Below are 13,910 nucleotides of genomic sequence, written 5' to 3'. Positions count from 1 at the left end.
CAGGTCGCAATATAGGAGATAGTTTGGTGAGATCTGACATGCCCCCTGAGCCCACTCAAAAACTCTTGACACCTATCCCAAATGGGAACTACAAATGTGACTCATGCACACAGTGCAATAGCTCCATAAAAACATATTTCTTCAGACACCCACATACAGGTCGAAAGATCCCTTTTAGGAGTATCATCTCATGCAAGACAAAGGGAGTAATGTATCTCATCACCTGTTCATGTGGAAAAGCCATTGTAGGACAAACAAAAAGACAATTAAAACAACGCATAGCTGAACACCGCAGCTCAATCAGGTGTAAGAACATTGACTATTCAGTAGCAGCTCACTTTGTTGAATCTAACCATCCCATCTCCTCCCTCAAATACACAGGCATTGAGCATGTTGCTCTACCAAGGAGAGGTGGTAACATCGAGATCCTACTACCTCAAAAGGGAGGCTTACTGGATATCCCATCTAAAAAAATTTACCCCTAGTGGTCTGAATATTGACTTTGATCTCAGACCCATCATAAACAAGTCTTGTAAATTGAAAAATTATTTTACAGCTTATTAGCGTACACCTAATATGTTCCCCCTGTTGATGATGTACATTATATATATTAAGGTTGAACCAAAAGATTACATGTAACAAAAATGAAATACAAAATCATGTAATTTAATGAAACAATAATGTAGGTTGATGCTAATATGATGGACAATATTCCATTATGTTTCTGTATGATAACAGCATAATATTTAATATGCCATATACTATTTTTTAACAGTTTCACTAATTCATTTTAATTAACTTAATCATTATGACACACCCCTCACTACTGTCATTGGTTACACTAATTGCACTGTGCATACATAACATTAACCTGAGGAAGGCACAGTGATGCCGAAACGGTAAATACCCATTACATTTCTGGGAGACAATACATGGAGTGTGCGACATTATTTTGATAGTTTATTTGCCGTCAGTCAGCACCTCCACACAAACTATTATTCTGGGCGTGCGCCAGCTCCTGTATTTAAAACAATCTACTATAACTGAGGGAATCAGAATGCAGCAATATGATGGCTATCTAATAGGCCTCCATGCAGAGGCCTGGACCTTCAGCTATTTTACTGTTCAACTTTAAAATGTGAAGGGGTTTGGGGACAGCATTGCAATCACAACCATAATGGAACCAGGCGGTTGTCCATCATCTGCTCTGGGTCCTAGTGGAGCTTTTCCTTCCATAAACCATACTCTTTCAGTTCTTTGGCTAATACACACACGACCACATGACCAACTGCTCGTCAAACATTTCATTCCAAAATCACGGGCATTAATAGGGAGTTGGTCCCCCTTTTGAGGATATAACAGCATCCACTTTTCTGGGAGCTTTCCACTAGATGTTGGAAAATTCAGCCACACGAGCATTAGTGAGGTCGGGCACTGATGTTGAGCAATTAGGTCTGGCTTGCAGTCGGCGTTCCAATTCATCCCAAAAAGGTGTTGGATGGTGTTGAGGTCAGGGCTCTGTGCAGGCCAGTTAAGTTCTTCCACACCGATCTTGACAAACCATTTCTGTATTGACCTCGCGTTTCTTTTCCACAGGGGCATTATCATGCTGAAATAGGAAAGGGCCTTCCCCAAACAGTTGTCACAAAGTTGGAAGCACAGAATAGTCTAGTATGTCATTGTATGCTGTAGCGTTAAGATCTCCCCTCACTGGAACTAAGGGGCCTAGCCCGAACCACGAAAAACTGACTTGATGGAAAGGTGGCATCCCTGAGCTCTTCAGTAAGGCCATTCTACTGCCAATGTTTGTCTATGGCGATTGCATGGCTGTGCGCTCAATTTTATACACCTGTCAGCAACGGGTGTGGCTGAAACAGCCAAATCCACTCATTTCAAGGGGTGTCCACATACTTTTGTATATATAGTGTATAACAGGCATAGAAAGAATTCAGAGAAATGGAGCTTTCTGAAACACAAGTCTCTTTTCATGTCTGTGGCTTTATTCCTCTGCAGAGCACTGATAACTCTGCCATAGTCTAACTAAGCTCTTGCCTTTTCATTCAAAAGCTAAACTCTTAATTTTCAATTACAGTCACTGTTTAAACTACCTTGCATAGCAAAGATATACTCCTTAATTAACTTGCCCTTGTCTCTCTGTCACACTACAGGAAGGTCTAAACCATCAATTTTCACTCTACAGGAAATTAAATCTATTTAGGAAAATATACTATAAGCTGGCATTAGTCATTTAGCTCAGACCCAACTGTTTTCATGCTTGTGTAAAATCTAATTATCACATGTAAATAAGGTCAGCAGGTTACCTAACAAAAAAAGTGCATTGAGGAAGTATTCAGACCTCTAGACTTTTACTTTTTGTTACGTTACAGCCTTATTCTAAAATGGATTGAATTGTTTTTTCCCCCTCAATCTACACACACACTACCCCATAATGACAAAGCAAAAAACAGGTGTAGAAATTGTATTACAAATAAAAAAACTGAAATATCACATTTACATAAGTATTCAGACTCTTTACTCAATACTTTGTTGAACCACCTTTGGCAGCGATTAACCTAAGGTCTTCTTGGGTATGACGCTACAAGCTTGACACACCTGTATTTGGGGAGTTTGTCCCATTCTTCTTTGCGGATCTTCTCAAGTTCTGTCAGGTAGGATGGGGAGCGTTGCTGCACAGCTATTTTCAGGTCTCTCCAGAGATGTTCGATCAGGTTCAAGTGCAGGCTCTGGCTGGGCCACTCAAGGACATTCAGAGACATGGCTTGGCTGTGTGCTTAGGGTCGTTGTCCTGTTGGAAGGTGAACATTCACCCCAGTCTGAGGTCCTGAGCACTCTGGAGCAGGTTTCATCAAGGATCTCTCTGTACTTTGCTCCCTTCATCTTTCCCTGAATCCTGAAAAGTCTCCCATGTCCCTGCTGCTGAAAAATATCCCCAAAGCATGATGCTGCTGCCACCACCATGCTTCACCGTAGGCATGGTGCCAGGTTTCTTTCAGATGTGACGCTTGGCATTCAGGCCAAAGAGTTCAATCTTGGTTTCTTCAGACCAAAGAATCTTGTTTCTCATGACCCAAGTGTCTTTAGGTGCCTTTTGGCAGGATGAATACTGCAGAGATGGTTGTCCTTCTGGAAGGTTCTCCCATGTCCACAGAGGAACTCCGGAGCTCTGTCAGAGTGACCATCAGGTTCTTTGTCACCTCCCTGACCAAGACCCTTGCTCCGGTTGACCGGAAGGCCAGCTCTAGAAAGAGTCTTGATGGTTTCAAACTGCTTCCATTTAAGAATGATGGATAGCACTGTGTTCTTGGGGACCTTCAATACTGCAGAAATTTTTTGGTACTCTTCTCCAGATCTGTACCACGACACAATCCTGTCTCGGAGCTCCAAGGACAATTCCTTTGACCTCAAGGCTTGGTTTTTGCACTGACATGCACTGTCAACTGTGAGATCTTAAATAGACAGGTGTGTGCCTTCCCAAATAAAGTACAATCAATTGAATTTACCACAGGTGGACTCTAATCAAGTTGTAGAAACATCAAGGATGATCAATGGAAACAGGATGCACCGGAGATCAATTTTGAGACTCATAGCAAAGGGTCTGAATACTTATGTAGATAAGTTATTTCTGTTTTTCATTTTGAACAAATTTGCCAACATTTCTAAAAACATGTTTTCACCTTCTCATTATCAGGTATTGAGTGTAGATCGATGAGGGAAAAAAAACAATTGAATACATTTTAGACAAACGCTGTAACAAAATGTGGAAAAATTCAAGGGGCCTTAATATTTTCGAAATGCACTGTGTATCCATTAAATAGATAGACTGGAGCTCTGACCGGACATGGTTCTGTTTCCACAGCCCACATCCCAGGTTACATGTCAAGCTGTCTTAACACATATAGCATGTAGAGGTACACATTCTCCTCCTCTCCCCTCTCCTTTTATCCCTCCGTGTTTGTCTGTCTCACCTGAGTTGAGATGACAGTCTTTGATCTGGAACTGAGACTCGTTGTCATTAGGAATGTCTTTCCATGTGGCCAGGAACACCTGACGCTCTGGGGAGAGATAAAGAGTTAAGGTGGTGGGAAAAATAGAGAAAGGGTGAAAGAAAGAAAGCAAAATACGAGGGAGACCGAGGACGAGAAAGCAAATGGAAATAAAAAACAAATGAAAGGTAAACAATTTGTTGCGGGGCTGAACAGTGCGGTCCCTGCTGCGCTTTTAGGATCCCGGAACATTAGCTCCCAGCAGCGTTCCTACTGCTCCCCCATCTGCAGTCTCCACAGGGGGACAGACACCCCCACATTCCACCAGAACCAATCAACCAGAGCGGGAAAAGAACAGGGCAAATTGGACACAACGTCAGAATTGTGTGATCTGAGAGCAAATGCATGACAAGATACTTGTGTGCACACAAACACAGCTTCTAGGAGAACCTTATCCTGGTTTGAGGCTATTGACAGGTGACACAATATGTTCATGTTTTTAAATGCATGTCAATTGTAAAGTCCTGTCTGTAATGTATTTTTTGATTTGTGTCGGTCCCCAGTAAGGCTAGCTGTGGCTATTGGCGTTGGCAAATGGGGATCCTAATAAATCAAAACTCTAAAATCAACAGTGACGCACTGATTCACGAAGTAGTTTATTCAGACACTCACCCATCTTTCCATCTTCAACAAACAGCATGCTGATGGGGTATTGGCAGCTGAAGTAGAAGACGTCAATGTTGTTCTTCACAGCCACCTGTGAGAGTGATCATACAGAGGGGAGGGGGAGAGAGAGGAGGGAAAGGACGGAGATGAAGAGGGCAATCCATGACTCATTGTTTTCAAGTGGTCTGAAAGGACAGACACTGCAGGGCATGTGTGGGGTTATTGAACAAGAGGTTACTGTCCTGTGGAGACGACAACACACACGATAGCATCCACTGCACTCTGTAATCTACTACACAATGTGATCTCTCGATCCCTTTCTCTGTATTTGTGAGGCCCATTTGCTAAGGCAACATCTTTTATTCCTCCCTCAACGTTGATCCATTCTGTTCTTCCTCTGACAACTTGAGAATAAAGAAAGCATGCTATAGAAAATTATAAATATTTGTCCATAGACCACATGATGCATAAAAGGCCATTTGACTACATCTTCATTGAAGCTTGATGTAGGATGCATCCCAAATGGCACCCTATTCCCTTTATAGTACACTACTTTTGACCAGGGCCCACACAATATAGGGAACAGTTGGGATTAAACCACAGTCTACTCTCTAAGAACTTTGTGGAGCCTGGAGCAGTCACCGTATTGATCAGCCTGCTCTATAGAAGAGTGATGAGGACCATGAGGTTGAGTTGAGCCTGTGGCAGGAAGGGCATGACGGGAGAAACTCATGCATAATCCATAAGGGAGTATTTGTGCTGTGTGGACAGAGTGCCTCTCTGCCTGCCAGGCTGTTTATACTGCAGTTGGGCTATTCTGTATCCCTCGGTCGCCCTACGTCTCTCTCGGACCTTCACACAACTGACTGGATAATAATGGAAACAGTTTTATTATCACTATGCTAAAGTATGTTTTTATAGCCTACAGTACCATCATACAAGTCCTGGGCCTGTATGGATCAAATAGTTTAGCAGTGATGAGTAAAGCATTTCCATCAGCTGATACGAGAACGTGACTGTTGGCTAAATAACTGTCAGCAGGTACAGTACAGAGGCCACAGCTTTTCCTCCTCCTGTAGGAATACAGCCGGCTGTGAGGAGCAGTGTTGGCGCCAAGGGAAACAGAGCAGAGCCGTGGTGTAGACTAATACCACAGAGTGGGGTGACCTCTAATGACTATCCCCCACCTCTCTCTCATTTCTCCTGGACTCTCATCTCCTCTCACCAGGTGCACAACGTTGCATCCTTCCACCCTCGTTTCAGCCTCTCGTCTCTAAGCCTCTAAGTCGTCGGTGGACTGCTCTAATCCAAAAGAGGCCCAGTCTCAGTTATGGTTCTGAACTAAAAACTAGTTCCAGAGACTTTCTTAGGTCATATTTCATCCTTAGTTTCTGTAGCACAGGAATTTAAATAACCTGACATTATTTGAGCATGGTTTGAGGTGAAGCTATGACACAGCTAAGACTAGGGCTGGGCGATATAATATTTTGGACACATCACAGTATTTAAAAAAAAAAATGGACAGGAAGACTGACGGCATTTTTAGTTGTTGACTAACAAGTTGTACATTTGCTTTATGAGTAGTGAGTGATCCTAGGGTGCTTTATGAGTAGTGAGTGATCCTAGGGTGGCAACACAGACTCTGAAATCACTTAGAATGTTTCTCCATTCTGATTGTTTTATACTGTTCAATTTAACCAAAATAAATTTCTGAGCTTTTATAATTTCTGCATTTCCTGCACTCAATTGCAGTGGTGGAAAAAGTACCCAATTGTCATACTTGAGTAAAGGATACATTCATAGAAAATTACTCAAAAGTGAAAGTCACCCAGTAAAATACTACTGGAGTTAAAGTCTAAAGTATTTGGTTTTAAATATACTTAAGTAAATGTCACCATTTTATTTTTTTTACAGATAGCCAGAGGCACACTCCAACAGTCAGACATAATTTACAAACAAAACATGTGTTTAGTGAATCCTCCAGATCAGAGGCAGCAGATGACCAGGGATGTTCTCTTGACATGTGCGTGAATTGGACCATTTTCCTGTCCTGCTCAGCATTCAAAATGTAATGAGTACTTTTGGGAGTTAGGGAAAATGTATGGAGTAAAAAGTACAGTATTTTATTTAGGAATGTAATAATCTAGGACTTATATTTAACCAAATGTTGCAATTGCGATTTGACTTGCGAATTGAGCAAAACTGTTGGAATCGTGGAAATGGAATGACTATTCTAATATATAGTTAGAATAGAATAGTGGGCACTTTGAATACAGTGTTGTTTGAGATGACAACGAATTAAAATGCCAGGGAGGATTTATTGTGACAGGGTAGGAACTAAAGAGTTGATACGTGTTTCCTAGGGGACCCTATAAGCTTTGGCTACATTGCATGTTCTCTCTTAGCTACTTCATGTAGCTAACATATTCTTGCTTAGCATATTCCTCTTTGATTTAAAAGATACTGTTGCAGAAACAACATGCCAATCAGGTCTACACCATCACTGGCATTATCAGGCTGTATTAGCTAGCTACGTTTGCTCTTACTCTGTACATTTATTAGCGGCTAACAATTCGCGTCACAAGATTTAGGGCAACTTGCCAAGAAAAGAAATTAGCTGTTTGCTGATGTAAGAAACACAAACTAATAGTGTCATTATTGAACGCTAGTGGATTTATATTAAGAAGCAAAGTGAAAACAGTATTGTTGCATTGACCATGCAGACTGAACACAAGTGTCTCGTGGTTGAGTAACATCAAATGCGCGCCTTGAGTGACAGGGGGCGTGGCTAGGTCTGTGTGGAAAGTGGCACCGGGAGAAAGAGCTGAGAGAGATGACTCAAGTAACAAACTATACAAATTGACATTACCCATGGCGTATCACATTTAACAAACCTAAGCATTCAAATACCGGTATAGAAGGTAAAGTAAAAACCCAAACCAGTCCCTGCATCAATACAATACGGTATACTGCCCAGCCCTAGCTAAGACAATGTGAAGCGAATAACATCAACTGGGGGCTGTACTGTATAATTTAACAAGGCATACAGTTCCTTCAAAGTATTCATACACCTTGACTTAATCAACTTTTTTTTGTTGCAGCATGAATTCAAAATGGATTCATTAGATTTCTCACCCATCTACACAACACCCCATAATGACGAGTAAAAACATGTTTTTAGAAATGTTTGCTAATTTATTGAAAATTAAATACAGAAATGTAATTTACATAAGTAGAATGAGCTTTGGCAGCTGTAAGTCTTTCTGGGTAAGTCTCTAAGAGTGTTTACACACCTGGATTGTACAATATTTGCACACTTTTTCAAATTCTTCAAGCTCTGTCAAGTTGGTTGTTGATCATTGCTAGACAACCATTTTCAATTCTTGCCATTGATTTTCAAGACAATTTAAGTCCAAACAGTAACTACTCCAGAACATTAAATGTAGTCTTGGTAAGCAACTCCAGTGTATATTTGGCCTTGTGTTTTTGGTTATTGTACTGCTGAAAGGTGAATTGATCTCCCCATGTCTGTTGGAAAGCAGGTTTTCTAGGATTTTGCCTGTGCTTAACGCGATTACATTTAGTTTTATCCTAAAAATATTCCCTAGTCCTTGCCGATGACAAGCAGTCCCATAACATGATGCAGCCACCACCATGCTTAAAGATATTAAGAGAGTGGTACTCCAAGTTAATTTCGTTGCCACATTTTTGCTGTTTTACTTTAGTGCATTATTGCAAACTGGATGCATGTTTTGAGAATATGTTTTATTCTGTACAGGCTCTCTTCTTTTCACCCTGTCATTTAGGTTAGTATTGTGGAGTAACTACAATTTTGTTGATCCACCCTTCGTTCTCCTATCACAGCCATTAAACTCTATAACTGTTTTAAAAAGTCACCATTGGCCTCAGTGAAATCCCTGAGCGGTTTCCTTCCTCTACAGCAACTAAATTAGGAAGGACACCTGTATCTTGTAGGGACTGAGTGTATTAAAACACCATTTAAAGTGTTATTAATAACTTCACAATGCTCAAAATCATTTAGAATGTATTGTTTTTTGTACCAATAGATGGCCTTCTTTGTGAGACATTCGAAAACATCCCTGGTCTTTGTGGTTGAATTTCACTGCTCAACTGAGGGACCTTACAGATAAATGTATGTGTGGGGTACAGAGATGAGGTAGTCATTCAAAAATCATGTTAAACACTACTTTGCACACAGAGTGAGTTCATGCAACTTATGTGGCTTGCCATAACAAAATGATTGAATTTGTATTGACTCAAGACGTAAGCATTTCATTTAATTAATTTGTAAACATTACTAAAAACATATCTCCACTTTGACATTATGGGGTATTGCGTGTAGGCCAGTGACAAAATCTCAATGTAATCCATTTAAATTCAGGCTGTAACAACAAAATGTGGAAAAAGTAAAGGGGTGTGAATACTTTCTGAAGGAACTGTATGTCAAGGCCAAAGCTGACATCACATGTGGTAACAATATGTCAAGCTGACATTTAAAACAATAACTCTTCACACAGCCTAGTTTTCTGAAACATCCTGTACAACTAATGTTGTGGGAAGGTTACCTGCAGGTTGTTGAGAGGATCCATCTTCATGACTGGCCCGACAGTGCTGAGGGGGAGGCTGACTTCAATTGTCTGGTTTGGGCCGAGAGGGGTGAGGACCTGGAGAGGGCCGGCAGGGGCCAGTCCAAAACTAGAGAAAGATGAGTCCAAGTCAGAACCAGAAACCACCCAAGAGGAAATCACATTCAGACCAGAGATGGATGGGTTCAATGACAGTCATTCAGAATGTGAGCTCACATCAGTCACAGTGTGGTCCTCTCACCTGTTCCTGTTGAACTGGATGGCAAAGTCGGTCATGACGCTCATGGCCTTGTTGGTGAGGATCAGCTCCATCTGGATGACTCCAGCACGCCGAGCGAAGGTCCCAGAAATCTCCAGACCTTTAGCCTTCATGGCCGGGAGCCACACCTGAAGACACAGGACGCCATCAGAACGCCTCTACAGCACTGCAGCATTATCATATAGCAGATATATCCATCTAACTGCTTGTTGCAGAGGACAAGGCCATCATATAAATACAAAACACTTATTCTATTCTGCATACTAATCTGACACTGCAATAATATACTATCATACTAATACTGTACAGAGAGAGACTTACTATTTTGGGAGGAATATATGCTCCCATCGGCATGCCAACCCCACCCAGGTCAAACAGGTCTCCTAGGCCACCCCCCACTGGGGCGTTGAGGGAGGCTGGCATCACAGCAGGAGCCGCCCCAAAACCTGCCCCCATCTGTGGATGAGAGATCATGTTTAACATGTAAGACATGAGCATCAAAAAACTGCATTGAAATATCAACCTTCAAAATGTATATGTTTAAACAACCAGGCAAGTAGACTTACCGCAGGACTCCCACCAATATCTCCTCCAAGCTGAGGAGAGAGAGAGAGAGGTTCAGGTTTTACATTACTAGAATGGTACACCTAATTCCCAGCAGGTTGAGAGGGAGATGCTAGAGGAAGACTGAAGGAGGGGGGGGGGGGGGGGGGGGTGATGAGGGGTTGAGAGCAGAGACAATAATAACAGTGTTCTATAACTGTGGATGAAAGGAGGGCGATTGAAGAGCGCAGAACGAGCATCATGTATTCAGGTTCATTCTGACATCCCTCTGAAACTAAACGCCAACTGTTTGCCAGCACAGTGGTCCGTTAGGTGGTTTCACAGAGAATTCAGTATTGAAATACATATTACTCCCAAACATTTCATGAAGAGAGCAGAGCAAAAGTCTTAGAGTAGCATGTAAAAATCATCAAATTATAAAAATATAGCTAGCTAGAGTAAGTAAGGGCTTTTGGAACAACAAACAAGAAGAACAGGACCTACAAGAGTTTAAGAGCCCTGAAAGAAACATGTTGAGACAAGAGGAAATAGACCGTGACACTGCTGCTAAAGACGGTGAGAGGTCACAGGTCACAGTGAAGCACAGGGTACCAGAGGGGGACTCTAGTCTAGACTGTTTAGCAGCCTCTACTGATGCCCCTCAACCAACCTCTGCAGGGGGGCTGTGCTCAGTAGGGCTGTGGTCAGGAGGGCTGTCAGTGTGACTGTAGTCAGTGTAGGTGTAGTCAGTGTGGGTGTACACTGGCGACGGGGGCTGAGGTGACGGAGAGCGAGGAGTGTCCATCCGCGGGGGAACGTGGGGCTGATGGCAGGACAATGTAGGGTTGTCAGATGTATTCATTGACATGTAACAATCAGGATGCATGAAGCACAGAGAAAGAATATTGAAGAGGTGAATACAGCACACAGTATGATACATATAGTATATACTTGTAGACACAGAAATAAAAGTGAGCTACTACATCTAACTAATGATGATACAATGTGATGTGTGACTATAGAGCTATGCCCTCTCCCTCCATGTAGTTACCGGTTCAGACTCATCCCCCATCTGCAGGTGTGGCATCAAATAAATAGAGGAAAACACTCAGTCAAAAAAAGAAAAGAGAAGAATTTGGGGGGAAAAAGGAGGGGGAGGTATAATAACCGTAACCTCTGGCTACAATGACAGTTTGCAGAGACCATTTGACCCAGAAAGGGTTCACTAGTTGACCAGGAGTAGCAGCATAGGGGTCTACACTATGTGAAATACCTACCAGGCTGTCCAGACCTCCACCCAGGAGGTCCATGCCCCCCATCTGCATGCCGGTGGTGGGGGGTGGGGGGCCACTGGTGGTGGGGGGTGCCATGTCCAGGTTGAGAAGGTCCCCCAAGAGGTCTCCCTGGGAGGGGATGATAGAGGGAGCAGCCTCAGGGGCAGAGCCCCCAGCAGCAGTGCCCACGTCTGGGCTCTCCGTACTCTCTCCTCTGGGGGATGGAGAGACAAGGACAGAGGGAATTAGATAGAACTAAGATTCACACAATAAAAAGGGGCATTTAAGAAGTTTTTTAACTTGTTTAAATTCATAAATGCAGTGTTTTGTGCCAAAATACATATTGGCCTAGTCCAAGCCAAGCTAAATTATCTGGAACTCTATTCAATAAACCAAACCTGCTTAAAATGGATCCTAAAGTAATTTTAGGGAACACCACTGGCACATCTTAAATGCAATGAAAATAACAATTAAATAGCAGTAAACTTAATCTGCTCTGTGCAGTGGGCTGCACTTGATGTCTGCTTGGAACACAGCCTCATATAAGATCGTTCTGACTGCTCTGGGTCACATCAAGTGGGCCCTAAGTGATCCTTGTGTATGAGACTCACGACCCAGTGCGGGCAGGGAGCCTCTTGTGCATCACACCGCGGCTGCCCTCCACGAAGGCGCTGGGGGGTTTATGGTAGACGGAAGCCAGCGTGCCGATGTGGCAGATGAGCTCCTCCAGCAGGGTGGGCTCAATCAGGTCAGTCTCCTCTGAGATCAGGGGCTTCTCGGCCAGTACCACCTCCTTGGCAGCCACGGGGTCAGTGGAGAGCAGGCGCCAGTAGATGTAGCCACGGTCTCGCAGGTCCGGGTTGTCAGAGTCCTGCAGACAACAGATGGACAAGATGACTGATGTGGTGCATAATAAATACTAACTGCTGCTTCAGACTCTTCTCTCTGCTACTCAGTCTGTTCTTCTCACTCATGTCAAGTCAGATACTAAGCAAATAATCTAAGGGTCAGTTTAGGTTCGGTTCCCTGAGGGGTAGAGCTAGAATAATTTACCCAGTCTGTAAGTCAGTCAATAACAATAAGACAATCCTAGGGAACAGCATAAGAAAGTCTTAGAAGTAAGACATGAGGAACAAAGGCATAAAACTAGAACGTGGGGAAAATATTAAATATTTCTGGTCCTGGTAGCTTCCTGGCAGTGTTGAAACTAAACTCCAAAGTTAGACAGTGTGAGGAGCCTGTGGAGGGAGATTAACTACTCATAAAACACTCTGCAAAACAGAAAAACTAATAAACACCCAAACTAATAACACCCATATATAATAACTCATGTGCCCTCGTTGTCATGTTTAGTCAAGCACATCCCACAGTAACTAGACCAATGAAAGGCTACAAGTATTTAGATCACAGTCCACTTTTAAACTGGCTTGTTCCCAATGACTTTGAGCAGAATACAAATCAAACTCTTAATCTTTCTTATTTTTGACCTTCCCTTCTTCCTGTTGTGTTGCTTGGCTTAGGATAACACTTGGGGGTGTTCCACGCTTTCTGGGAATTGGGTACCCTAGTTGTTGCAAGATTGGACAATAAACGTCCCACCTCTCCAACTTAATTTGAGCAATTCGAAGACAAGACAATAATAACATGCTGGTTTCTGTTCTTCTATTGGGCAGTTGGAGTGACATCTGACATGGCCTGAAGGCCCTGGCATAAGGAGTGCTGTTGTGAGACTTGTTAATTAGATCCAAGTTGTTCACTGTGTATGTATGTGTCCCGGGGCACTCACCTGTGTGGCCAGGCTGAGCACCTGCTGCACCAGCTCCTGGGTCTCAGTGGGTTTCTTGAGGAACAGCTTCACTATGGCTGTCAGCAGCTGCAGCTGCACCTGGGAACCAAGAGTAGACGAGACCAGGTTAAACTCACTCGTACTATTCACATCAACTCAGCTCACAGCTACATCCTTACAGTACAGAAAAGCCTTATGGACAAAACATTTGCACACCTAACAAAGACTACTCTGGACTGAAGACTACTCTGTATACACAGAGCCACTGAGGAAAATGTGTAAATGAATACCAACCGCTCCATACTTCAATTGTTACTGAAGTGCTCCAATTAAAGTGGTTTTTTACATCATCATCTGGACTCTGACGTTTTAAGGAAACAAAAACTAGGCATTTAAGTGTCTCTCCAGAATTTTTCTGTTTGATTTTTTATCTTCATCACAAACAGGTTGAATTCCTAAAGTAAATCAAATCAATGCTCTTTCACAAGCAGTGCCTTTCAGCGTTCCATAAACAGCCAGTCAGCATTTGCACAGACCTGCTGCTGTCTCTCGAGAGCCAAAACAGTTATCATATGAAAGAACAGAGTGGCCAGTCAAGTATAGGACTACTCTCTCTGCGTATAGGCTGCTAAATGCAGCCCCCCACCCCCCCAAATCTCTTCCAGTGTACACAGAATGGTTCCATTGAATCCCTGTTTAGACAGTGAGAGGTAAATGGAATCTTGTCTGTGTCCCAAATTTCACCCTATTCCCCATGTAGTGCACTACGTT

The 13,910-nt window shown here is 42.8% G+C and overlaps 1 protein-coding gene across 5 annotated transcripts in view; it reads right to left on the bottom strand.

The window, feature by feature from the left end:
- Nucleotides 1-13,910, bottom strand: part of ap1b1 (adaptor related protein complex 1 subunit beta 1) — a 40,274-nt gene that overhangs the window by 13,065 nt on the left and 13,299 nt on the right. For 3 of the 5 annotated variants that reach the window (XM_031830013.1, XM_031830011.1, XM_031830012.1), the window contains exons 12-22: nucleotides 13,140-13,238; nucleotides 11,965-12,224; nucleotides 11,357-11,567; nucleotides 11,131-11,151; nucleotides 10,750-10,902; nucleotides 10,103-10,132; nucleotides 9,858-9,992; nucleotides 9,519-9,664; nucleotides 9,257-9,386; nucleotides 4,677-4,761; nucleotides 3,987-4,073 (exon numbers count right to left, since the gene is read on the bottom strand). In XM_031830013.1, the coding sequence (XP_031685873.1) occupies nucleotides 3,987-4,073; nucleotides 4,677-4,761; nucleotides 9,257-9,386; nucleotides 9,519-9,664; nucleotides 9,858-9,992; nucleotides 10,103-10,132; nucleotides 10,750-10,902; nucleotides 11,131-11,151; nucleotides 11,357-11,567; nucleotides 11,965-12,224; nucleotides 13,140-13,238 (1,357 nt within the window). The remainder of the gene's footprint in view (nucleotides 1-3,986; nucleotides 4,074-4,676; nucleotides 4,762-9,256; nucleotides 9,387-9,518; nucleotides 9,665-9,857; nucleotides 9,993-10,102; nucleotides 10,133-10,749; nucleotides 10,903-11,130; nucleotides 11,152-11,356; nucleotides 11,568-11,964; nucleotides 12,225-13,139; nucleotides 13,239-13,910) is intronic. The other 2 variants (XM_020490072.2, XM_031830014.1) reach the window with 1 other exon arrangement.

This window comes from Oncorhynchus kisutch, linkage group LG8 (genome assembly GCF_002021735.2).
Source record: "Oncorhynchus kisutch isolate 150728-3 linkage group LG8, Okis_V2, whole genome shotgun sequence".
NCBI lineage: Eukaryota > Metazoa > Chordata > Actinopteri > Salmoniformes > Salmonidae > Oncorhynchus > Oncorhynchus kisutch.
Note: the sequence above shows the minus strand (reverse complement) of the source record. Positions and strands in the feature narration are given on the sequence as shown.